At 42.1% G+C, this 24467-nt stretch overlaps 3 protein-coding genes and 3 pseudogenes across 4 annotated transcripts in view; 2 read left to right on the forward strand and 4 right to left on the reverse strand.

The window, feature by feature from the left end:
* Positions 1–7021: 7021 nt before the first annotated feature.
* prop1 (PROP paired-like homeobox 1) lies at positions 7022–13571 on the forward strand. The gene is made up of 3 exons (XM_086161096.1): positions 7022–7115; positions 8480–8709; positions 13200–13571. The coding sequence occupies exons 1-3, from the start codon at positions 7022–7024 to the stop codon at positions 13569–13571; spliced, it is 696 nt and encodes a 231-aa protein (XP_086017222.1).
* Positions 13572–13923: 352 nt separating this feature from the next.
* Positions 13924–14042, reverse strand: LOC147236176 (5S ribosomal RNA; annotated as a pseudogene).
* Positions 14043–14604: 562 nt separating this feature from the next.
* LOC147236177 (5S ribosomal RNA) lies at positions 14605–14712 on the reverse strand (annotated as a pseudogene).
* A 562-nt stretch (positions 14713–15274) lies between these two features.
* Positions 15275–15393, reverse strand: LOC147236178 (5S ribosomal RNA; annotated as a pseudogene).
* An 865-nt stretch (positions 15394–16258) lies between these two features.
* Positions 16259–20420, reverse strand: mcfd2 (multiple coagulation factor deficiency 2, ER cargo receptor complex subunit). 2 transcript variants are annotated; one of them, XM_086161104.1, is made up of 4 exons: positions 20370–20420; positions 19746–19911; positions 19451–19610; positions 16259–17896 (listed from the first exon to the last, which is right to left on the reverse strand). In XM_086161104.1, exons 2-4 carry the CDS (start codon positions 19904–19906, stop codon positions 17768–17770), a joined length of 450 nt encoding a protein of 149 aa, XP_086017230.1. In that variant the 5' UTR covers positions 19907–19911; positions 20370–20420; the 3' UTR covers positions 16259–17767. The 2 variants fall into 2 exon arrangements, with proteins under 2 accessions (XP_086017230.1, XP_086017231.1); XM_086161105.1 differs by having other exon boundaries at positions 19746–19907; positions 20370–20405.
* A 1816-nt stretch (positions 20421–22236) lies between these two features.
* The window catches only part of ttc7a (tetratricopeptide repeat domain 7A), a 50322-nt gene continuing 48091 nt past the window's right edge, over positions 22237–24467 (forward strand). The window contains exons 1-2 of the mRNA XM_086160532.1: positions 22237–22245; positions 22911–23097. Of these exons, the coding sequence (XP_086016658.1) occupies positions 22237–22245; positions 22911–23097 (196 nt within the window). The remainder of the gene's footprint in view (positions 22246–22910; positions 23098–24467) is intronic.

The following is a 24467-nucleotide window of genomic DNA, read 5'->3' on the forward strand; positions in this document are numbered from 1 at the left end:
TATCTCATTACATGGTAAATAGAGAAATCGCAACATTTACATAAGGGTGTTTTGGTTGTTGCTAAAAATGTGGTTTTGATGACTTGCGATGCAGACAGGTTAACCAGTTCCACAGGCTACCATTGACTGCACTAAGCTCACGACCAGGTGGGGGTCAGAGCTTGGGGGGGGGGGGGGGTATCCAGCTCGTTCTTGAATGCACAGAGAACAGAAGGAAAATTCAGGCAAATATCCTTAAAAGCCATCTTGTTCTCATAACTTTATTGTTCTGTCGTTTTTTTTTTGTTTTTTTTTTTTCCCCTGTTGCAGTTGCTGCTGTGACTGACAGTGATTTTACTGCTAATTCAGTTGCTGCCGCTTTGGTGGTTTCCTGTGCAAGTACAGCGGTCAGTTTAAGGCCAGCAAAAGATAAAAGACAACCCTCTCTTCCTCTCCGTCCTCAAACAGCTGGACCAGCGGGATGGATGGGAGGGTATTAGGGGTGAGGCAGGGGGGGAGTTGAGTTACATTCCTTCCATCGGGGCTGTGTGTCTGCCAACCAGGTCACTCCCAGTTCAGTCCCGGGAAATTGGGAGTGAAGAATTTCCTCAATGTGTCTGTACTGGATTTGGCCGCAACCAAACAGAGGTTGCATCTGAGGCACTGCCGTGTATGTTACTCATGTTGTGGGATCATAAATCTGTTTACGCAATCACACTGCGGTGACTTTAGGGAATAAAAATGAAATAATTGTAATGTACATATTTCAACTTTTAGGTAAGGACATGGTGAGGCGAGGTGAAGGAGGAGGTTTTGGTTTTTGTCTGACATTTGCTGTCACACTGGAACATCGGTGTCACAGCGAAAGCTTCAAAAACCACTCAAAGATATGACAGAATGCAAGGTGGTGTTGCAGTTGAAGATTCGTTCATGTTTTTAGGGGGGTTGTATTTGTAGTTTGAGATTTGCCAGCATGATGGTTTGATAAACAGAGCAACCCAACACTTTTTGAAATATCAAGGTAAATTTACTTCATACTGTTCATTTCTACTAGCTCTTCTTTTGTTTTATTTTGCTAGATGATTGGCTAGCAACTATTTATAACCTATCTAAGGTGTTCGGATTATATTGAAAGTTTTTATTACTACTTTAAAATGTGCATATAAGCTAGAATACACAAGTTTTTAAAGACCGAATATGCAAATTACACATTTCACTTTCATCAACTGACATAAACAAATCATCTGATTCCAACCTGAATGTCTTCTAATCATTTCACATTTCATGTGCTTGTGTTTTCTTATCTTTGTATTTCTCCATTTGAATTCGAAATAAATGTGCTTAGGGTAGATTTAATTTCACAGAGAATACTCGTTTTCAACTGTGCATTTAATTTGTTTTGATTTGACCAGAACAAAATTTGCTACAGTCTTGTGCACTCAGAAGGTCTGCTAGTTGCACATCAGCCAATGATCTTCACAGAAACTCTGCCCGGTTTGTGGCAGCGCCGAAGCTGGAGCAAAGGTTGGAACTTTTAAAAAGGTGCTAACTGCTAATGTTTCCAAACAAATTATCCGCGCATCATGCAGCCGACCTTACTGGTCTGAAGTGATGAAGCGATGACGGTGAGCAGACACGTACTTCTGTTATGGTAATGGCTTCAATATATACAGACACACATATCATGCTTCCTAAACATCCTCCCTTCCCCTAATGTAATATCTAAGCTTAAAGTGTGCTGGGGTTGCACTCAACTAGTCATGCTCATTCGCGATGAAATGGTAGAAACATATGAACCAAATTATGCAAATTTCCAAAAAAGGCAAAATAGGCAAGATGAAGGAAAAAAGATCAACACCTCCATATTCGTGAGGAAACGATTGCTTTATTGGCTTAAATGAGGGAAATTGAGACAGCATGAGTCACATCACATCTAGGAATGAGACAGTAGGTGGCAGTGGTTTAATACTGCAAGTCCAAACATATTTTTGCAATATTGCGTCACAGAATGACTGCCAGTCATCACCTCAAGCCATCAGCAACAACAACCATGTTGTTCACGATCTCTTTCTGCACCTCTGTCACACGCGTTTTTGCTATATTACCCTGTGTAGTTGCTGAGCTCCTTTCTCAATTTTGCTTATTGTTAAGGTTGTTGCATTCTGTTATATTCACTTTGTGCTGAATATTTTTTTTACTTTCTCTGACTGATTCTTTTTTACTCAGTATTTTCTTTCCTCACATTCCCCGTTCCCCACGTCCTTTTTGTAAAATTCAAGAAGATTAATACCTTACGCCAGATGGATCCAAACCGTGACCTTTACGGCCTCTGTGATCACTAGATGTGTTCCTGTTAGTTAGAAAACCAAGACAAATGGCTGTATATGTCATGTGCCAGTGGTTTACTTCCTCCTCACCACCCACACACTAAACATAAAAAAAAAAAAAAAACACAGATGATAGGTTTTTCCAGAAGACTCCAGGTCTTAAGTGCATCCTACTAATAATACTAATATTTTTTGTTATTTATCTTTTAGCTCTCCTACTTCCTGCATCAAATTATAAACATCTGAATGCACCTGTGCTATAATTTAAATAGATTTTGAATACATAAAATGAAGACCAGACCCAATCAGATATTACACATCCATGTGCACATCACTATGCAATGTCAGAAAAAAACTGTAATAATAACCCTTTAGGTTTGGATTTGTTTCATGTGCAGACTTCATTTATACTATGAAATCTTTGTGGTTTAAATGAAATGCTTCTCTGATAAATCAATAATGTAATCAATATTGTACTATACACGCAGAGACAAATGTTTCAAAATGAAACTTGTTTAGAACGGTATCCTCTCGGTATGGTTCTAATATGAATATAAAAAAAAAGGTTCGATTTCCGACACGGTGACCTTTCTGTGTGGAGTTTGCATGTTCTCCCCATGTCTGCATGGGTTTCCTCCGGGTTCTCTGGTTACCTCCCAATCTATTCTTAAGTGGGCTGGATGGTTAAAATGATGATATATTAACTACTGTTAATATACCCACTGTTCAATTCACCCCTGAAACCTGGTATTTTTAAACTTTGTGGATTAAACCAGGGGTGTCAAATTATGACTTTAAGTATCAAAGTAAAAATGCTAATTATGCAAAAAGGGTCCAGATTACAAGTATTTAATTAAATCTATTCATAACTTCCGACATAGACACATTACTATTATTTTAGGGTGGACAAATAAGTCTGTGTATCACAATGCACGTCTATCAATATACAAATCAAATAAACTGGAGGGGAATCTGAAAAGTTTTCATGTTGGCTGTTGCTATGCTTCCTGTGTTCCCCTTTTAATTGGAACATTTTTACCCCATTTTTACTCCAAGTTTCACTTGTATCTGTGATGTTTTTGTTTACTTTTCTTATTGACTTACTGATAGTTCATCTGTATCTGGTTTGTTATTTTCCCTGTTTGTTCGGCTTACAGTAGCTGAACTATCTTATTATTATGTATCTTGGAAGTGCATTGTTCTCTTGTATTACCGGTCTTTATTTACCCTTTTCTTTTTTTTTTTTTTGGGCTTACTTCCATTTGTGGACTGTGTTTTTAATTACCATCTAATATACAGTCTACTTTATTTACTTAATAGTTTCAACTAAACAAGCGATTAGTTTGCTATTTCCTGCTGACTTCACACTAAAGTACCCGGCAGCATAGCAGGCAAAACCGCAACTATTTTGCCATCTGGTTAATCGTGTTGTTTTTGTCAATAAGGTAAGCTCTGGTTATCTTGGCTACACACTCTGTATATTTTACACGGCGGCTAGTTTGAAACACAACCCGAAAAACTTGGAAATTTCCAAGCGGGCATTATTCAGGCATGGATAATTTGACCATGTAATGGGCATTGCCATGCTTGCGTCGGGACTTGACATCTTGGCCAAACTCAAACGTTAATGAGCGCTTGACAGTTCAAGATAGTACATCTTAAACGTTTGCATTACACTACTGTAAGCATGGTTGAATAGTATGCAGGGTTAAGAAATGTAAATTTTGAATTTTGTATTCCTACTAATTCACTTATCCCCAATAGACTCTTTATTAAGGCACGGGAAGCAGACTAAATCCTGTGAGAACTCCCCTTAAGTGCGAGCATTTTGGGGTTCAATGTTGCACAGCTAGCCTATATTACACTATCATGCACAGGTTAGCACCTCGACAGAAGTACTGCTGTGGTCTTGCACAGAACTGCTGGCACAGCTTTCTTGACATTGCCACTCATCTATTGTTTACCGTGGATCCTGAACGAGGCGTCAGTCAAACAACAACACAGCTGGAACAGTAGAACAACTTGTGCTTGGGATTTTAAAGGAAGCTTGAATGAAGAGTCATCAGCTAACATCTGAGTGAAACTTTGATGTCCTTCGACAAAGACCAATAGATGGAACTGTAGATTAAGTTATTGTTGTAATTAGAAGACTGAAGACAATTTACTTTATTGCAAATATTTGACTATATCTGTAGCTGGTTCCAATGATTTCAATGCAGGAGGAAGATTGAGTCATGAAAACACAAGTTTTTCTGTTTGTATCCGAAATATGGCCATGCTTTTGAAGAGTACATATTTGATTAAGTCAACTTATTAGCAGCATACCCCGCTCCCTCCCACAGCAAGCCTTAAATCCTTCCAATGGGATCTTTTTTGAAATCGACCTCTTCCAAAAGCTTTCATGAAGGCTAACATGAAGTGCAGACAGATTGTCCAGCTTACTGTGCAGGGGGGGTTGAGGCTGAGAGCAGGACACGTGAGCTGAGAAAGGACTCTGTAAAGAAGTTAGCTGCTGTGAACGAGCGCAAACACACACATACACACACACACAATGGAGGGGAAATTTCTAGGACAACCGAGACTTGGTCTTCATCGCAGACATGTCATCGGAAATCAAGTCAAATGCTGCTGTTTTGGAGGGAAGCGAGGTGGCTTTCTTAGGACTCGATTAGGTACAGCTCTCTCAAAGGTAATTTGCCATTCAGCTGTTTAATCCATGTAGAAAAGGGTGTTCTGCTTATCAAGCGGGTCACTGAATTGCATTATGTAATCCACTACACTTACTTGGCAAGCTTCCTGGGTTTGAGGTCAATCCCATCATATATACATCAAATATACCTTACATGTGCATTTGAGTTTTCTGATTTTTCTGATTTTTGGGTAATCCATCTATCCCTCTGTGACAGAATACTCAGCACTATCAAACACACACAAGCCGCTATAACATTCTCCGCTTCTTATCTGATACTACGCCCTGCATTTCTGTTAATACTGCATTTGCCCTTCACATGCAGTATCTTTAAGGTACATGTTATCATGGCACACGCCACATGAGGCCGATGAGAGTGGAGTGGCTGCCCTCCTGCAGTGACTCAGTACTGAGTGGGATGTCAGTGGGTCCCTCCTAGCGTTCAGTCCATTCCTTCCCCCCCCCCGACTGAGCTTGGCATCTCAGGAGCTGCTGACAGCAGACAGGATCCTGATAGGTTATGCCAACTACGCCCAGCCATCAGGACGCCAGAATCAGACACACCAGAGCTTGGTGTCTTTGGATGATAGGTACTTGGGTGGTCTCCACTTTACCCTCTGTATCAAAATATAAATAGATGAGCACTTTGGCATTTGCATATGTAAGAATCTGCCACTTAATTTACTGTTTGTCAGCGAAACATTATTGCCATCTGGTGGCTACATGGGAATTGCATCTCACCACAACATTAGTGGTGTCAGTTTTACCCAAACCCACTATTCACTCTTGCCTTAAGAGCGCAGTTGCAACAGCAGTAAAATGTGACAAATTAATCAATAATCTGTTTGTATCTTTTCAAGCAAGAGTAATTCAAAGAAACTCACAAGTGATGGATGAACTTGAAAATGCTGCAAGTGGATTGAGACAAAATAAAAAGTAGACTTTTTTAGAGGCTTCTTTGTAGCTGAGATCTGCAGGTGGTACTGTATATAACTGCTCCACTATGGCTATATTTAGGTGACACTGCTGCTCACTCAATAGTAAATTAAATGTTTGTTTGTGTTTGTTTTTTTTTTTTTTTTGGTTTCAGTCTTACAATTCTTTATTTATGGTAATGTCTAAATTAATCTTTTAATCTTAACAGTTGAATAAGATGTTCGTTCATTTAAAGGCAGAGATTTCTCACAAGCCCCCCAGGCTGTTTTAGTCAGTGTTGCTTTTGTTTTCCGAACAAGTTGATGTCTTAAATTGCTTGAGAGGTCGACATTTGTATGGTTTTGTTGATAACTGAACATTAACTAACTGTGAACAGAACTTACCCTGTTCTTTGGTATTCATCCTCTCTCAGCAAATGCACATAAATGTAATAGTGTGGTTTATTTCATTAAATACCTTTTAACATGATGTGTGGATGCCCTGTAGCTCCAACATACATGTCAACATTCTTCAGTATCATAAATGTGATGAGAATAATTATGTGTAATTATTATTACATTACATTACATTGCATTTGGCAGACGCTTTTATCCAAAGCGACTTACAATAGAGGACATAGGGACTGCAAATACACTTGCAAATACACGATGCACAGGAAATATACAGAACAGTAAGCTTGGGTTAGTGAGTTTTTTTTTTTTTTTAATATATTATATATTATTATATTATATTTTATATATTATATTTTATATATTATATTTTATATATTATATTATATTATATTATATTATATTATATTATATTATATTATATTATATTATATTATATTATATTATATATTTCAGATCCATGCACATCTTTAATATCTTTGAATGTTAGACCCCACAAAACAAAGTTTAAACAGTCCAACAAATGTCGCAAAAGGAAACTGGATCATTTGAGGATTAGATGGTGTTTTTTTTTAATGTGACCTCTGACCCAGAGACATTATTGGATCCTGGGCATTGATACACACTCACGCAGGTAAAGGTGAGCAGGTGGGTGATTGTTGGTAGTCTTGTAAGTGAGGGGAACAGAAATAGTTGCCATCATGGCTGAGATGAAGGCGGCAGGCGATTCAGCCAGGAGCCGCCAGGACTGTGCAGAGGTTTGCTCCGACATGGTGACTGTAAGCTCCACTGCAGGTTGGTCTAGATTACTTACTACTCACATCGCTCAAAGGCCAATTCTTTATTATTGATGTATATTATGACGGCCGTTTAATTTCATTTTAATTACAGTCACAGTGTGTGATAAGGAGACTGGTTAGGATTTAAAGACAATTTAATTAAATACCAATCAATGATCTGACATTCCTAAATACAGAATTATTGGTTAGATTTTTGTTAATATTGTGAATTGTGATCCTTTGCCGTTATTTGTGGCATACGTCATGTGATTTGTTGTTAATTTCTTGATGGGCCCCAGGTATTGTCTAACTGATTTCCAGGTACTTTCTTGCTCTTTTGGAGGAATTTTCTGCTGATATCCAAAGGCTGCTAAAGACTAAAAGTAAATATAAACCATATTGCAATTAGACAATATCCAAATATGGCTCAGGTTCAGGTGAGCCCATAACTGAAAACTGAAAATGCCAGCTTTATTATTATCAAATGTATCTGGGTCATTATTGATTATATTTCCTTGGAACTGTAAAAGGAAACACCCTTTGGTTATATATTTTATCAGATGTTTACAAGAGATAAAATCAACTTACCTCTAATTAGCAATAATGTTAGAAAGTTAAATCTACTGATAATGATGGAACATTTATTGGATGCAATTATTTTATAAGTATTAAAAAGGCTTATTTGATGTCATGTAACTGTGGTTGAAAATGCTGTTGAGTGTGAGTAAATTTGCACATAAAAGTTGATTTTTTTTTTCAATTCTTTACTAAATGACAATCTTGAAAAAGGGTACAACAAAGTACATTTATAGAGGACTTTTTAAAAAACAAATTGAGTATATATTTGTAGATGAACAAAATAATGAACAATAAAAAGACAAACATTTGTTACTGGCCCTGTGTTTGAAGGCATTAGAGGCTATCAAAAAAAAAAAAGTAAATAATCAGTCTCTATAGATGTTCTTTAAATTGATCACATCAGCCTTCATCTATCTCCTTCCCAGTCACATCAGGTTGATGGACAAGGTCAACTCAGTCCACCAATTTGGCAGATTAGTCACTTAATCAGTGATTGTATTCTTAATCTTTGTCAAATCCCCCTGGTTTCTGGTATCTCTTTCTCACGCGCTTGTATTTGGCAACTAAAGCTCTTTGGCTCTCAGGTTGCCTCATGTTAGTAGGAACCATAAAGTCAGTGTAATCCCTCTTTTATTGAGTAAATTATTGGTGAAATTCCACTTTTAAAGCTGAGGCCCCATTTCAGAGGATGCCAACCTGGGAAAAATGCTGAAAATTGGGAAACTGGAGTCAAAGTATTGTCTCAGAAGAAAAGTTTCACATTGCCAAAGCAAAGCCTCATACTCTGCATTCTGAAAACAGATATTGGAGATTTGGTGGGAAAGGGGCCATTGCCAGGGACCTCCCTGGCTGCCACCCCCAACCGGCAGGGTCGTGCCTATCAGTCTCCAGCCAGAAGACGCCATCGCACTACCTTCAGCCACAAGCAGCTGGAGCAGCTGGAGTTGGCCTTTGGAAAAAACCAATATCCTGACATTTACTACAGGGAGGAGCTGGCCCGCATCACCAAGCTGAACGAGGCTCGCATACAGGTGCGCAGACGGACGCATGCACTCAAAGTTAGACAAAAATTTAATGCGTCACTCCTTGTGGAGCTGAAGATAATCAAAAGTGTTGCATTATTTTTATAATGCCACATCAAAACAAGGTTGTCTTATGACACTTTAAGGCCCCTGGTTTTACCAAGGATGATTGAAATGAAAGATGGGCTTGGTATGTATCTGTGTGTGGCTGAGAAAGACAAGGCAGATGGCATTTTCCATGATGGTCCTCTTCTTTATTCTTAACTTCATTACATCAGCTCGTCCCTATCTGACAATCACCGGGAGCTTGGCAAGCACAGCACTCCTTGTGTCGGGTGAGGCTACTGGCCTATTGGCATCCTTCCCTGGCTGAGATCGGCTGACATTCCATGGTGCTTTTTCCCAAAAACTAGTGTGCTCCTGCATACTGGCCAGCTCAAGCACTGCATGCATCTCCTGCCCTGGCCATGTTCACCCCAGTCCTCTTCTTCAGCTCAGTCACCTGCAGGAGAAAGAGGACTGTAATATTTTAATGTCAAATAATCAAGCAGACGGTGTCAAGCAGATGCATTGTAAACTGGAACTTTACTCAGTCACAGCAATCACAGACCCCTGGGAAACACCGACTTTTAAACCCTAAACCGGCCCTTAAATGGCATTATAACCAAATAACTAATTCCCAAAACTGTGCTATACCTTTAAGCTTTAACCCCCCCAAACTCTGAATATGATCAATTTAAACAAACTTTACACCAAACTGTCTAACAATTTCTTTAGACTTTCAAAAGTCTCTCATTCTCATTCTCATTCTCTTTCTTTTTTACTTGTAATCAGAACTAACTGGTTCAAAGGTCAGTCTTTTAGGTGGGAACCGCATTCGATCAGCCGATGTTGCTTGTGGTGAAGCTGGTGTGTCGACATTGGCCTCGCCTGAACCCAGAGTCTCTCTGCTTTAAGAGCGCAGTTGTCCTGTAGAGGTGGGTTCTTCAGGTGTCCTCAGGTTGTGAGGCTAAACCCAGAGTTGCTGGAATACTCAGGAAATCTGTTATTCTAGGCGTGATCGGCCAGCATTCTGTAGCGTTTTTTCCCAAACCGGTGTGCTGAGTACTGCCTGTTGGATGATGTGAAAGCCGTCCTTGTCCGATGGCTGTAAGCAGTGGTTGGAGCGCGTGTGTGCAACTGTCCATTCGGTGTGGCGAGGACAACACAGATGGTGTTTTCCGTGGCGGACTAGCTGTTGGTGGAAGTGGATGAGAGCCAGCATGAAGATCCCTTGCATGGCATTAAAAGTACAGGTCCTGTCCGTTGAGTGAGAAATAGGAAAGATCAAGGACGGAGATTGTTTGGCATGTGTGTTGGTGCTCTTGGGAGACAGCAAAACAGCACCTCCTGCTGTTGAGAGAAAGGATGAATGTGAAAAAGCTCACGGCACCTGGTATTCCCAGGTGGTCTCCCATCCAAGTACTAACCAGGCCCTACCCTTCTAAGAACAGACAAGTCTGGTCATGTTCATGGTGGTATGGCTGTAAAAAGAAAAGGCCACAGGGATGGGTCTTTTATAAGCATCCATCTCCACGGTGTCCGACAGCATCGCGTCCTGCGTTGGGATTTGAGGGGAGCATGCAAACACACTCAACGCTGCACGCTGGCCAGCTCATGCACAGCACGCATCTCCTGCTGTGGCCACGCTCACCCCAGTCCTCTTTTTCAGCTCACCTTCGTGAGAACGCCTCTTCCCAACCTGGCGGTCGCCGGAACCTCGACAAGCGTGGCAATCTCGGCCTTCGGGTGAGTTCTCAAAATTCTTTGCCTTCTGGCTTTTCCCTGGACGGCGGCTCTTGCCAACGTCCCCTGCCATGGCACCGACAGGATCCCATGTCACTGCCGTCCGTGGCTCGAAATGCCGGCTGTCAGGAGATCACTCGGCATGATTCTATCTATCTGCTCTGTGTTTCACGCTGGAATGCCAGCAATCTCCCCTGTGATTGCTGGGGCTCGGGCGACCGGGCACAGGAGGAAGAGGATGGCCTAACGGCGTCCCTCCTTCCTTCCCTTGACAAGATCAGCTGGCATTCTGTGACACTTTTCCCAAAACTAGTGTGCTCAGTACTGCCCATTAGGTGATGTGAAAGTCGTCCTGGTCGGACGGCTGGGAGCAGTGGTGGGAGTGCGCTCGAGCCAGTGTCCATTTAGGGTGGCGAGGACTATGCAGATGACGTTTCGTGTGGCGGACTGGCCATTGGTGGAAGTGGATGAGAGCTAGCAAGAAGTTGCCTTGCATGGTGTCAGAATTGCAGGGCCTATCCGTTGAGTGAGAATAGGAGAGCTCAAGGACGGGGATCATTTTGTGTGTTGTGTGTTGCTGTTCTTGAGAGACTGCAAAAGAGCACTTCCTGCTGTTGAGAGAGAGGATAAATGTGAAATAGATTGCTGCACCTGGTATTCCCAGTACAGTACAAGTCCATCCAAGTACAAACCAGGCCCAACCTTGGTTAGCATCCAAGAGACGAGACCCGATGTGTTCGGGGTGGTGTTGCCATAAACGAGAGAGGGCCATGCGGACGGGCCATTTATAAGCAGCCAAATGGGATGGACAGCATAATGGAACAGAAAGGGTGGAAAAATAGACAACCAGAACCTAATGACAAAATAAATAGAGTAACAATAGCAATGACAAGAATAAAATAAATAAACAAAAATAGGCAGGATGCGTGCGGGCTGGAACCAACAACGATAAGAAAGACGGCAGAGTAAGGGCACGACGTAAATGGGTGGGGTCATGAATGGGGTGAGATAGTGAGGTTGTGGTAGCATCACAGTTGCACCTTGGACCGGTCAGAGTTGTTTGCCATCCAGACTGCTTTTGTGCAGTCTGATGGCCGTGGGCACAAGGGAGCGTCTGACGCATTCAGTTCTAGGTGGGATGAACCGTTGGCTGAAGGAACTGCCCATCAGCAACAGCTTGTCGTGCAGGGGGAGGGAAGGATTGTCACTGATAGCTCCCAGTTTGTCCTTCACCCTCTCAACTGCCACAGATTGAAGATGGCCTCGGTTCAGTCCCACCACGGAGTGGGCTTTCCTCACTATCTTGTTGAGCCTGTTGACCTCACCAGTCCTCGCACCACCCCACCTGAAAACTGTAATAAAGAAGAGAGCGCTGGCTACCATAGACTGGTAGAAGGTCTTGAGGAGCCCGCTACAGATGCCAAACAACCTCAGTCTCCTCAGGAAGAACATGCACCCCTACAGAACACCTCACCACTGTCCCACAACTAGCATACATGTCCTGCACCAGTCAACCTCCTCATACAGTAACAGAGTTCCTCTCTTGGCACCCTGTCATGTGCTTTTTCTAGGTCTACATAAATGCAATAGAGCTCCCTCTGGCCTTCTCTGTACTTCTCTATTAGCATTCTCAAAGCAAATACTGCATCTGCAGTACTCTTCTAGTCATGAAGCCATTCTGCTCTTCACAAATGCTGACTTCTGCTCTCAGTCCACTACTCTGTATGGCTCATCAACTTTATCCCTCTATAGATGCTGTAATTCTGCACATCACCATTATTCTCAAAAATGGGCTCCATCAGACTTCTTCTCCATTTCTGAGGCATCTTCTCACTCTCTAAGATCCTGTAGAATAATCTAGCCAGAAACTCTACTGTTGCCTCTCCCAGACACTTCCATACCGCAAAGGTATGTCATCAGGACCAACTGCCTTTCCACTATTCATCCTGTACAATCCCTTCCTCACTTCACTTTTACAAATCTCTGCTACTTTGTGGTCACAATAGTCACCTCTTCCAGCGTTGCCTACCCTTGGGGAAGCAAGGGTAGCCTTTCAGCTTCCACCACTTTGTCCTTATGATCTTCCTTGTCACCAGAGTCATCCAACAAACCACTATCCTATGCTGTCTGGCTACACTCAGACCTACAACTACTTTGCAGTCACTGATCTCTTTCAGGTTGCCTTGACTATACAAGATGTAGTCTATGTGCATGCTCCTGCCTCCGCTCGGATAAGTTACCCTATGTTCCTGTCTTTTCTAGAAAAAAAGTGTTCACTACAGCTATTCCCATCCTTTTTGCAAAGTCTACCCCATCTGTTCCTCTGTGTTCCTATCCTATTTACCAAATCGAACAATCACTTCTTCATCCAGTCTATTGCTGCACCAACAAGCCTATTGAATTCTGCACCAATTACCAATCTCATCTCTGGGGACATTCTGCATCACTTCATCTGACTCTTTCCAGCATTTATCCTTCTCTCTAATTCACATCCAAGTTGCGAGGCACAGCCACTACAAACTTTGAGGACCACACATTAAATCTCCAGTTTCAATTCTCTTTCTCAGGTTCTATCTCCGATCATTTTCAGATCTTTCAGGATCTAACTATATAATTTTCATGATTACAATGAGTGAGACTGAAAGCTATTTTATCTGTTAATCAGACATGTACATTCCTTTGCATTTAAGCTCTATTGTTGTTTGTTCCTGCAGGTTTGGTTCCAAAACAGAAGAGCAAAGCAGAGGAAATGCGAGTTGGCCTCGCAGAAGCTTCTTCCAGTAGGCGTTATTCAAGGCCACCGGGCACTGCTGGGGGGCATGCGTGTTGCACCATCTGTGGCCCACCAGTACTACACGCAGCCGCTGACACACCTCCCGCACATCACACAAATGCTGCCCTCTGGAGTATATCCACGCCACCCGGTCCCGGTGGGCCAGTACCCATGCCCAGGTGTTCCCCCGCAGCAACAGGCCTCGCAGGCCCAGCATGAGGAGTGGTACAGCCCGATGAGGGGGAACCTAGCCTCACCCATGTTCTCTCTGGCTTCCATGCAACCCTTAGACCCCAGTTGTCACTGGCACTGAGCATTGACAACAGCTACATTGTGTGTCTACAAATGAAAACAATAAATAGGAATTGAGAACATGTCCGTTCGGTGGTTGCATTCATCACAAGAATGTTGGTTTAAAATCCAAACTCAACTACAGCTAATGTTATAAGGAAGACAGGTAGCAGAGTGCTTGGTGTATCGTCAAGAAGGAAAGTAGATTAGAAGCTGGTGGTATGAGGAAAATGCAGGTGTATATAAAGAGACTGCGGTGAGCAAGAAGAACTTTGGCACTGAAGGTACTGAAAAGAACAGACAGGAGTCCAAGGAGTTACAGTGTGAAGAGAAAAAGCCCCTTCTGCCGGCGAGAGAGAGGACGAAGATGAGAAAGCGTACGGCACCTGGTATTCCAAGGCGGTCTCCCACCCAAGTACTAACCAGGACCGACTGCGCTTGGCTTCCAAGATCAGACGAGATCGGGCGTGTTCAGGGTGGTATGGCCGTAAAAGAGAGAGGGCCACACGGACGGGCGTTTTATAAGCAGCCATCTTCTATAGTATTGTCTATCTCCAGTCATTTGGAGATCTGTCATGAGCTCTCTCTATTGACTGGAGGCTCCATGATTACACTGAGTGGCACTGAAAGCTATTTTAACCGTAAATCAGACATTTACTACATTCATTTTCATTCAAGCTCTCACCCTTTTTGCTCCCGCAGCTCTGGTTCCACAACACACTTAGCACAGCTATGTTGTGTCTTTCAAAATCAAACAATCAATAAGAATTGAGAACATGTGCGTTCGCTGTTTGCACTCATCACAAGAACGTTGCTTTCATTCCAGACTCCGTTTGGCATCAGTAAGTGAGTGACCCTTCGCCGGACTCGGGAAAATTTCACTCAGGGCATTGCATCTCAAATAGCTGTGTGAAACGGGAGTATCTGCAAAGAGGGCGGTGAGCCAAACCAAGTGGGGCACCCGGGGACTGACGAGAAGAAACAAGAGACCAAGGAGCTACAGCGTGAAGAGAAACAGCCCCTTTTGCCAGCCAGAGAGAGGACGAAGATGAAAAAGCTTACGGCACCCGGTATTCCCAGGCTGTCTCCAATCCAAGTACTAACCAGGCCCGACTCTGTTAGCTACCGAGATCGGGCGTGTTCAAGGTGGTATGGCCGTAAGCGAGAGAGGCCCGCATGGACGGGCCTTTTATAAGCAGCCATCCTCTGCATTGTCTATCTCCAGTCATTTGGAGATCTGTCAGGAGCTCATTCTGTTTACTGTAGTCTCCATGATTACACTGAGAGCTATTTCAACCGTAAATCAGACATTTACTACAGCCTAAGGTAAAGATGGAGGTAGCGAAGGCAAAAAAAAGGCCGTACCATGACTTGTATGCTCAGCGGGACAGTAAGGAGGGAGAGCATGATCCATACAGGTTGGCCAAACACAGAGATAGAGATGCAAAGGATGTGCAGCAGGTCCGGGTGACTCAGGATAGGGAGGAAAATGTATTGACAGATGCTAGAAGACCCATGGGAAGATGGAAAGAGTACTTTGAAGAGCTGATGAATGTGGAAAATGAAGACGAGGAGCGCGTGTAGCGCTTGGCGCGACTGTGACTGCAGCGGGAGACGAGGAAAGACCGGTGTGTTTCCCGTGTGTAAAAATGTTGGCGCTTCGGTGCTCTTGAGAGACAGCGAAACAGCACCCCCTTCCGTCGAGAGAGAGGACAAAGATGAAAAAGCTTACGGCACTTGGTATTCCCAGGCGGTCTCCCATCCAAGTACTAACCAGGCCCTACGCTGCTTGGTTTCCATGATCAGACGAGATCGGGCGCGTTCAGGGTGGTATGGCCGTAAGCAAGAGAGGCCCGCACGGACACCAAGCAGAGCATATTTCAACTATATTTCTGTTCGCGGCTCGCTAGTACGCTAGCACTTGTATGCTCTCCTGATAATACACTTGTCAACTCTCTGACTATCCAATCAGAGGCTGGGAATACGCTGCCGTTGCTATAGCCTGCTTGAAGGCCATGATGGCGCCAACTGATCTGATTGGTTGAAGCAACAGCGTCAATTTTTTTTTTTTTTTTGGCATAAAGGGCTAGCAGAACTGATTGTGCAACCCCCCCCAGGCAGATTTCTTAGGCTTTGACCCTGCCTGGCAACAGCTGATGCCTGATGTGATTGGTTCAATGCTTTAATATGAAAATGTACTGTATATCTGGAGGCAGCACAACCAGGGGAAAAGCTATGAAAGGAAGTGAACAGACTATTTAGAATTATTTCATAAGTATTCATGGATAAAATATAATTAAAATCTGTGACTCAGATATTTTTTTAGCCCAGCAGACAAGGCCTTGCAAGCCCCTACGGCCCACCACTGCCCATCAGATTTTAACCAAGATCTCTTGTACTATGAGGAAGAAGCACTAACCACTGTGCTACCATGCTGTCCCCACCAAAATGTGACCACCTGATTGAACAGGTTTCTCTTCTTTTTTTCCACATTCAGAGAACGTTTAATAATGTTTAATCCAGTTAAGTCCCCAGAAATTATACCTTTGTTCCCACCTAATGACACCCCCGTTAACACAACAACCCCATTTGACCAAGCTTCTACACAACTCTCCCATTTATATATTTCTACAAGAAGATTTTGACAATTAAACATGACCTGTATGACTTAGTAAAGTAAGCAGACAAATAAATCATTACAGCAGAAAGTGCAGAATATATATTTTAATATTTCATATTCCAGAAACACCACAGTTGCATCTGTGATGTTATTAAATATTTGAACTAGTCAACCTGAAGTGATCGAAGAATCAGTATCTGATGGCAAAAATATAGAATTCATCTGTAAAAAAAAAAGGTACATTAGAAGGAATCCCAGGAACAGACTCTCAGAAACCTGAACGTCTGATCACATGGTGTCTGGTTTAAAGGCACCACATGATGGTTTTAAACATCTGAAGCTAAACTGTGTACAAGTGCTTTACTGGAAACAATGAAGATTAAAAAAAATTGAAAACCCAAAACAAAACAGTATTGGCAGCAAAATCAACCAGTTTGCTTCAAGTCTAGCTTATCCAGTGCTATTGAGGCAGTATCTGCTACAGCTTTACATTCACTCCGTAACACCGTTTATGTCTAGTAGCTGCTGGAAAACGGCGACAAGAGGTTGGATTATCTCCGCCGAGAGGACGGGAAAATAGCGACAACCCTGGGAAAGAAGCAGCTATTGACTGACTTGCTTGAAGAGTCTTGCCTGGTTTATGTAAATCTAATACATCACCTGCTCAAGAAAGGAAAATTGAATGTGACAGAAACAATCATTTGGTCTCAACACATTTTTAAAATGGGAGGTGTGTCTCCCCTGCACAGCACACAGCATCAGGAGGAGGCTCTGTGATCATAAGTAAAACATAAACAATCATACTGATGTTTGAAGGCCTTTTTATCCCCACATTAAATGTAAATATCTCAAGCGGACCGTTTCTTGCATCTGACATCTGTAGCTGTATCACTGATCTCAGGTTATTTTGACTCAACTAGCCACTGTCACAGGATTTAAGATCGCATCCTGATACTAGCAAGCGTACTATGTCCGTATGTGCGTTGACAAATCCATTTGGTGCATAATCAGGCAGAGAATGCTTTAAAAATTATTAAATGTTTTCCTAAGGCCCACTGGGTTTGGGAACCGCAGTCCCTGAGTGTCTAAACCCCAGTCTGTAATACTGAAAATCTGACAGCAGTTCACTGATATCTGTTCAAGAAATCATATTTTGTTGAGAAGTAATTTAAAAAAACAAACACACGTCTACTCCCTCCTCCCATGCTGACAAACTTTGCTTATTTGGGGACAGAGGAGAAATGGATGTTTTCATGTGCATTTTTTAGCTCCCACCATGGGTGAAGGATGAAACTTGTCCTCATGATTTCAAGCAACCAGGACTTTTAAAAAAAAAAATGAGAAAATGGTGGGGTTGGGTAGATGTGGGTACACCGTAGCCTGACTTGGCATTGTTTTATTGTTGCGTAAACAACAGCCAACTTCGGAAGAAAGATAAACTTCACTAGACTCTGATCAGAATCAGAAAGCTGAGGATGAAATATCAGTCAGATGGAGTCCATGAGCACTCTGTCACTTCCTTCCAGCGGGGTCATGGATATGAAAGAAAAAAACAAAACAAACACCAAAAACAGGAAACGCCAGACCCGGCTTACGCGTTACTCAAGGGACTTGGCAAATTCTGCATAGTCTATGTACCCATCATTGTTTTTGTCATCATCCTTCAGGACGTCATCGATGAGAAGCATCAGATCCTCCTCCTTCAATGGCTGGCTCTCTCCTCTCTCCTGGAAAAAGAGAATTTTTCAAATTTTCTCCTGCACATGCACACATGTTGATCAACTTAAGTTTTTGCAGGACAAGTCAATAAATAAATGAACAAAGCCCTCGGGGTTCCAACACTCAGGCTTCCAAGCACACTCTTTTTTTTTTTTTTTTTTTTTTTTTTTTACTTTTCACGTGTCCCCTCTTTAGGCGGGGACTTCAACTTTCAATACAGGTTTTTTTGGGGGGCCAGTTGAGGGCAGCAGAGACACGCGGAGAACCATTACATCATTATTGCTCCCCGTCGAGCTGGCCGGTTGACCGCATCGGAGTGTTTCTTATTTGTGCACCCACAGTGTCACCGTGCCATTTAAACATCGGTCACTGTGGACCAACTGGAAGGAATACCCGGCCAGATTCCTGGTGACCTGTGGCTTTTTCAAGGGTGCACACAATTAATGTGTTATGTGTTGCTGACTGAGCGTTACAAAAGAAAACACTAATCTGCCGCACAAACGCGAGTCCAAAGATGAAAGGTCATTTAGGTTTTTGCAGCCCATGTTAATCCATGCTCATGGCAATCTTAGTGATTATTTCTTCTACTTAGTTTGGTCACTCAAGAGTGGAAGGTAATTTGGGCTTAATGTTTGATTTGATCAATTTAAAGAGCGCCAAGAGCAGAAGTCAGAGGATCTTTGCCTTCGGCACTTTGACACACCTCCCTGAGAAATAAAAAGCACCCTGTCAGTCATCCTTGATGACTGGTGGATGGATGTGATATCAATGCTTGATATTGGTTGGGATTAAACAAAATGGATATTATATTGGTTAAAATGTGGTTTTACAGGATTAATGCAAGACTGGATTGTATAAAATTACAAAGCCCTACTTGTTTTGTTTTTTTTTGCATCTATTACTCGACAGACATCCAAGATAATCAGGGATATGGTCAGATGAGTAAAAAAACAACATTTTAGACATTTCAAATCTCATCAATTAATCTCAATTGTCGGCTGTTTAATTTGAGGGTAGACCATTAGCGTCTCTATGAGTAGAACTGTGTCTACATACTCAGAAGGGAGACAAAGTGACTGCAGTGACCAAAACTTTCCCTGCAGGTTTTGGAATTACATAATTTAATGGTAGTAGACAGATGGCCTTGTAGAAAGAAAAAAAAATGCTGTAAAGAAATGGAACATCACAGTAACCACCAGTCCTTTGAGGATATCTGCCCGGGTGTTGATATTCACTAATCATCTTTCTCTACCAAAGTTACCAAAGCAAGTTTTCAAAAGAAAAAAATTTACACACAATCTCTCTCTCTCCCTGTTTGTTTTTTTACATTACAACCTTATATCTTTTATTAAAGCCATATCCATTTCAAGATGAGGCATTGTTGATTTTTTTTTTACCATACATTTCACAACTTTTTTGCCTCATAGTCAACATGTGAGATGAAGAGGGGATTAAAAAGGTTTGCGGCGAAACCCAATCATTTTTGGCAACAATTTTGAAAATGTGGGAGGAAATTTTAAATGTGAATTATGTTCTCAAAGAACACACACACACACACCTACCTCTTTGTGTACATGTGTGATGGCTGTGGCTAGCTCCAGCCCATCCAGCAGATTGTTGCCATCGTAATCGTGCATCTTGAAATAGTGCAGCTGAAGTTCCTGCGGCGTCATGTCTTTCTCCGGTTTGTCGATCACACCCTCCAGATGCTCCATGATGTGGCTGAAAGATATGTCACAGGTTTTTGCCTTCCTGTGTGTAAACTCCGTGGCTGATTGTTATCAGTTCATTGCCATGCACAGATGTGAGCAAAAGTTAACTGGCATGAAGCAAAAGTTTCATCATCATGTCACTCACTCTTTGTCCTGGACCATATTTTTGTCAAAGCGACCATGAACTGATACGGTGGCCGAGCCTGCAATGTCCATATGCTGCCCATCCCCATGAGCATGAATGTGCACACAGCAGGACAGGAGGACCAGGAGACCCCCCCACAACACACACCTGCTGCTCCTCATTCTTTCTGAACGGTGGACACACAGGGGACAGGAAGACATGATCAGCTCACAACAATCAACTCTCTTCCCATTGTTGCTTCCCCATTTGGAGTTAAAAGTCCTGCAAAACAGCTGGTTCAAATGGACACCATATTGATAATAATGAAAAGAATATTAGCAGCTACTATGAATGAGGGAACATAGGCATATATGCACTCACACAGACACAGATAGCGTGGTAAAGCGTTAAAGATCTTCAAAATATAGTAATAATATGACCCCCTCGTCTGTCATGTGTAAATTGTGCATCAACATGCATTTACTGGAGGTTGCTATACTGCGGCTGTTACGTGCTAGCAGGATAATTCAATTATCGGCACGATAAAGTGCAACTTCTTTTAATTTTGCACTAAGACTTACTGAGCAGTGAATGTCGAAAAAAGGCCTACTTCAGTAAGTTTTCTAAAGCAACGAGTGTGTTTACCTGATTCTCTCTCAGATGAGTTGGTATGTAGTCAGCTGGCTTCAATGATCGGTCAGTTATCGCCAAGCTTCCGGCTTGCCGTAGCGCTTGGACACGACAGCGCATTTTGATTGGTTAATGAATATCAAAGAGTATACAAGTAGAGCGAGATGGTTCACTGCATTGACAACAACGATCGCCTTTTCGGGTTCAGAGAGACTTATGACGAGAATATGAGTTGCAGCTTTTGGCACAAGGTTCTTTTACGATTTGTAAACGTGCCCTTCTGATCTTGCACGTTTTGATATGATGCTTTTACAGCCTTTGCTAGTTCAAGAACTGTGAACTATGACAACAACAACAACAATGATGATAATGATAATAATGATAATAATAATAGGCAGCACAGTGCTTCACAGTGGTCAGTGCGTTGGCCTCACAGCATGAAGGACCGACCCTGGTTTGTGCCTGCGTGGATCTCCTCCAGGTTCTCTGATTTCCTCCCACATTACAAAAACATGCAAGTTAATTGGAAAAAAATGGGAATATTGCCCCCGATGATTGAGTTAGTGAATGGTTGCTTGTTTATATATGTGGCCTTGCTTGTGGCCTTTGGGTTCCAGGCTGAGGAATTGTCTCAATGTGGTTTTAAGACATAGGATGTCATGAGAAATTTAAAAATCATGACATCATTATAGAAATATCTTGAAATCCCCGATAACCACAATCACTGATTGTAGACCACTGAAAAAAAAAGACAAGCTTTGTAGTGCATTTTTCCCAGTATGTAAATACTAAGATGCAGTCATTTGTTGTTTGTAGGACTATCATATCCCCTTTTATTCTGTATCTTTTTTTTTTTTGAATTTACATTGATATTCAACATTTACAATTTTTTTTGAATAAATTGTTTAGAAAACAATGACTATCCACACCACGCTTTTCGTATGAAACGTGATGACTTGAACCATCTTGACATAAACACACAGCGTTGAGATGTTGTGGGTCCGCAAATCTCAGGAGCGCTCGTCAGTACATGCTGGACCGAAGACCTGGCCTTCCCTGACGGGCAAATGTCGACTTTCCAGAAAGAAAATGAGGCCGCAAAATCACTGCTCAAAAGGATCGAGGTTCATTTAATGTCCTTCAGTAGTTGGTAGAAAAAAAAAAACAACTTATCAGTCAGTGGCCACTGTTTCTGTGCTGTAGTTTTAAAGATCTTAATTTTTTCCAGCACTTCAGCTACTATCAGGGTGGGACATTAAACTTAAATCAGTTTCCTCAGATAAGTCATCAGATAGGTATTATTTAAAAAAATTTTTTTTTTTTTTCCAAGGAGAAGAAATGAGGTCTTCCCTTGCAAGCCGCTCACTTGCTGCAGTCCCTTGGCTTTTTTTCTTAAGTCCCTCCTGATCCAGTTAAAGTGTTAAGCGAAAAGATTAAGTGGCGCTTTGAGAAAGATCCTCCTTCCCTTCAACTTCATAGATGAAAAATGTCACACTAGTTTCAAGTTAGATAAACCTTATAAATCTCAATGGGGAAAATTCTTTTGTCACAACTGCATAACATTTATAAGTCTCAAGAAATATGAAATATAAATATAAATAGACAGACAATTAGAAGGCAATTTAAAAACACAAAAGAAATCCACAAATAAATAGACAGCAAAGAGAACAACAACAGAAACAACATCAAGGATAAGAATGAACAGAATGGAGAAAAAAAAGACAGTAAAGGTGAAAATAGACAACCAAAAGTACACGACAACAGACAGAGTGACAATAGCAAATGACAAGAATAAAATAAATAAACAAAAATATGCAGGATGGGAGTGGGCTGAGACCAACAAGGATAAAAAAAGACAACAAAGTGAGGCATTTACGCGTTAATGGGTGAGGTAATTAAAGAACAAGCTACTAAATACATGTAAGATAAGATAAGATAAGATAAGACAAGAACAACTTTATTGATCCCGAAGGAAATTGTTGTGCCAGAGTTACAGAAAATATAACAGTAATAAATAATAAAAAGAAAAGGCAGAATTAGAAATAAAAATAAACTATTAACTATAAAGTGTCTCAGTGAAACTATAAGGTGTCTTAGTAAACAAGAGATAAAACTATAAGTGTCTTAGTAACAAGTGAGGTAAGGAGTGCACAATAGTATGATAAAAGGAAAAATTGTAGTGTAGCTGCTATGAAATGAAATATTCCACAGTTCTGAATATTGCACAGTGAAATGAAATATTGCACTGTTTTTGTTTCTTAGGTTAAAGATAGGTTTTTATGGTTGCCGGCGGCAATGTATTTAAAAAGAATACATTTAAAAATGAAGTTTTATATTTTAGAAATTATACTTTAATATATATAAATACATACATAAAACTATTCTAAAATGATAAAGTTTGTGAAAACAGTCAATTTTTTTTTTCATTTTGACGAAAACATACGCACGCCTCTCCCTCACAGAGGCAAAAAAAAAAAAAAAAAGTTGCTGCCCTCCTCACCCCCCCCCCCCCCCCCCCCCCCCCCCCCCCCTCCTTGCCCCCACTCCACCCGCCAGTCAGCGGTTACTCCCATCGTGTCCGGGGACTACAACCACCACCGGGACAGAGCGGCGATGGCGGCCCGGGTCTCCTTCACCCAGGTCCGGCTGGAGGCGGAGCTGGAGCGCCACCGTGCCGAGTGTCAGTGGGACAAGATGCCGGCTGTCATCGAGCAGATGCAAGCGGCGCGGATCCACGAGGACGGTGAGTGGCACCTGGAGCCATGCACACACACCCCTTTGCGCGTGTGTGTGTGTGTGTGTGTGTGTGTATGTGTGTGTGTGTGTGTGGTGGTTGCTGGTCTTTTTCTTTCTGGCAGAGTCGCAAACTTGCTCTGAATCTCATTTCCACAGAAGTTAAACTTTGTTGAGAAAGTGACAGAATCACCCTGTCAGCTATTTATGAAACAAAAAACAAAACAAAACACATGCACTCTCTCATATGATATTATTATTACTCTATAATCACTTTATTCTAACATTATTCCTACTGGTAAGCAAGATGCTTTAAGTCACAAACCACCCAGCTTGTTACAGATTGTTTTTTCAGTACAGAAATGATCCTTCCATAGCCTTTGGACTGAGTTGAAGTAATGGTTTAAGTGTGTGTGTGTGTGTGTGTGTGCGTGTGTGTGGTAGGTAATCAGACCAGGTGTCAAACCGGGGTCACCTCCAATTCCCCGCTTTCTCTCCATGTAATGTCTTTAGAAGTTTGTAGTGTATACAATAACAGAGTCATTACACACATGACTCCGCTCAGACGGTGTTGCCGTGTCTTTGCCTGTTGTCGACGTGGCCGGCGCTGTGCTTGCGCTCCCAAGAACGGCAAACACACTTATCGACGTGCGCCTCATGAAGCTTTACCTCTCCGATCCGCCAGTGCACCTGTCTCCACCTATCATGGCAGAGTAAATATGCCTTCAGTTGACCGGACCAAACCTGCTCGCCACTCCGGCCTTATTGTGCACAGGACAAGCGCAAAGCCGGTGTTCTTCCCTGTCTGTATGTGCACTGAAGTGTTAAACCAGTGTTATTACCCCGTGTGTGTGTGTGTGTGTGTGTGCAGGGTGTTCCTAGTGCACACTCAAGGTGTGGTTCACTGGCAGGTTGACCGTGAAGCCAGTTAAAGTTATATATTAAATGAAACATAAGACTTAAAGTTAGCAGGGTGGGTTATTTCCCAAAGACAATGAAAATGATTTACCAAAATTGCTTTGTCTTTTCTTTTTTACTTATATCAAGTACAAGACAGGTAATAGATGTGTACATCTTGTTGCCACCAGGGACCGGGGGGGGGGGGGGGGGGGGGGGCAGCCATCGTGATATCACCCAAAGATTCACAAGAGTTATTTTTTCGCTTTTTCCTTCCTGACTGGGCTGTTGCTGAGGATCCAACCACTGCAAGATTTTGGTAGGCAGAGTAACTGGTGCGATAAAACACTAGAGGGACGCGGGCTGAGGACACGCAGAGAGATATGAATTGGTTTTGGATGGACGGTCATTCGTGAAAGTGAGCCCTCTTTCTATAACGGCGTATTAGAAGAGGTCCATTCTGAAGGGCCAGCCTTTCTTTGG

The sequence above is a fragment of the Fistularia commersonii genome, chromosome 2 (genome assembly GCF_037954325.1).
Source record: "Fistularia commersonii isolate RoL2024-O1a breed Wild chromosome 2, RoL_Fcom_v1.0, whole genome shotgun sequence".
In the NCBI taxonomy this organism is placed as follows: Eukaryota; Metazoa; Chordata; class Actinopteri; order Syngnathiformes; family Fistulariidae; genus Fistularia; species Fistularia commersonii.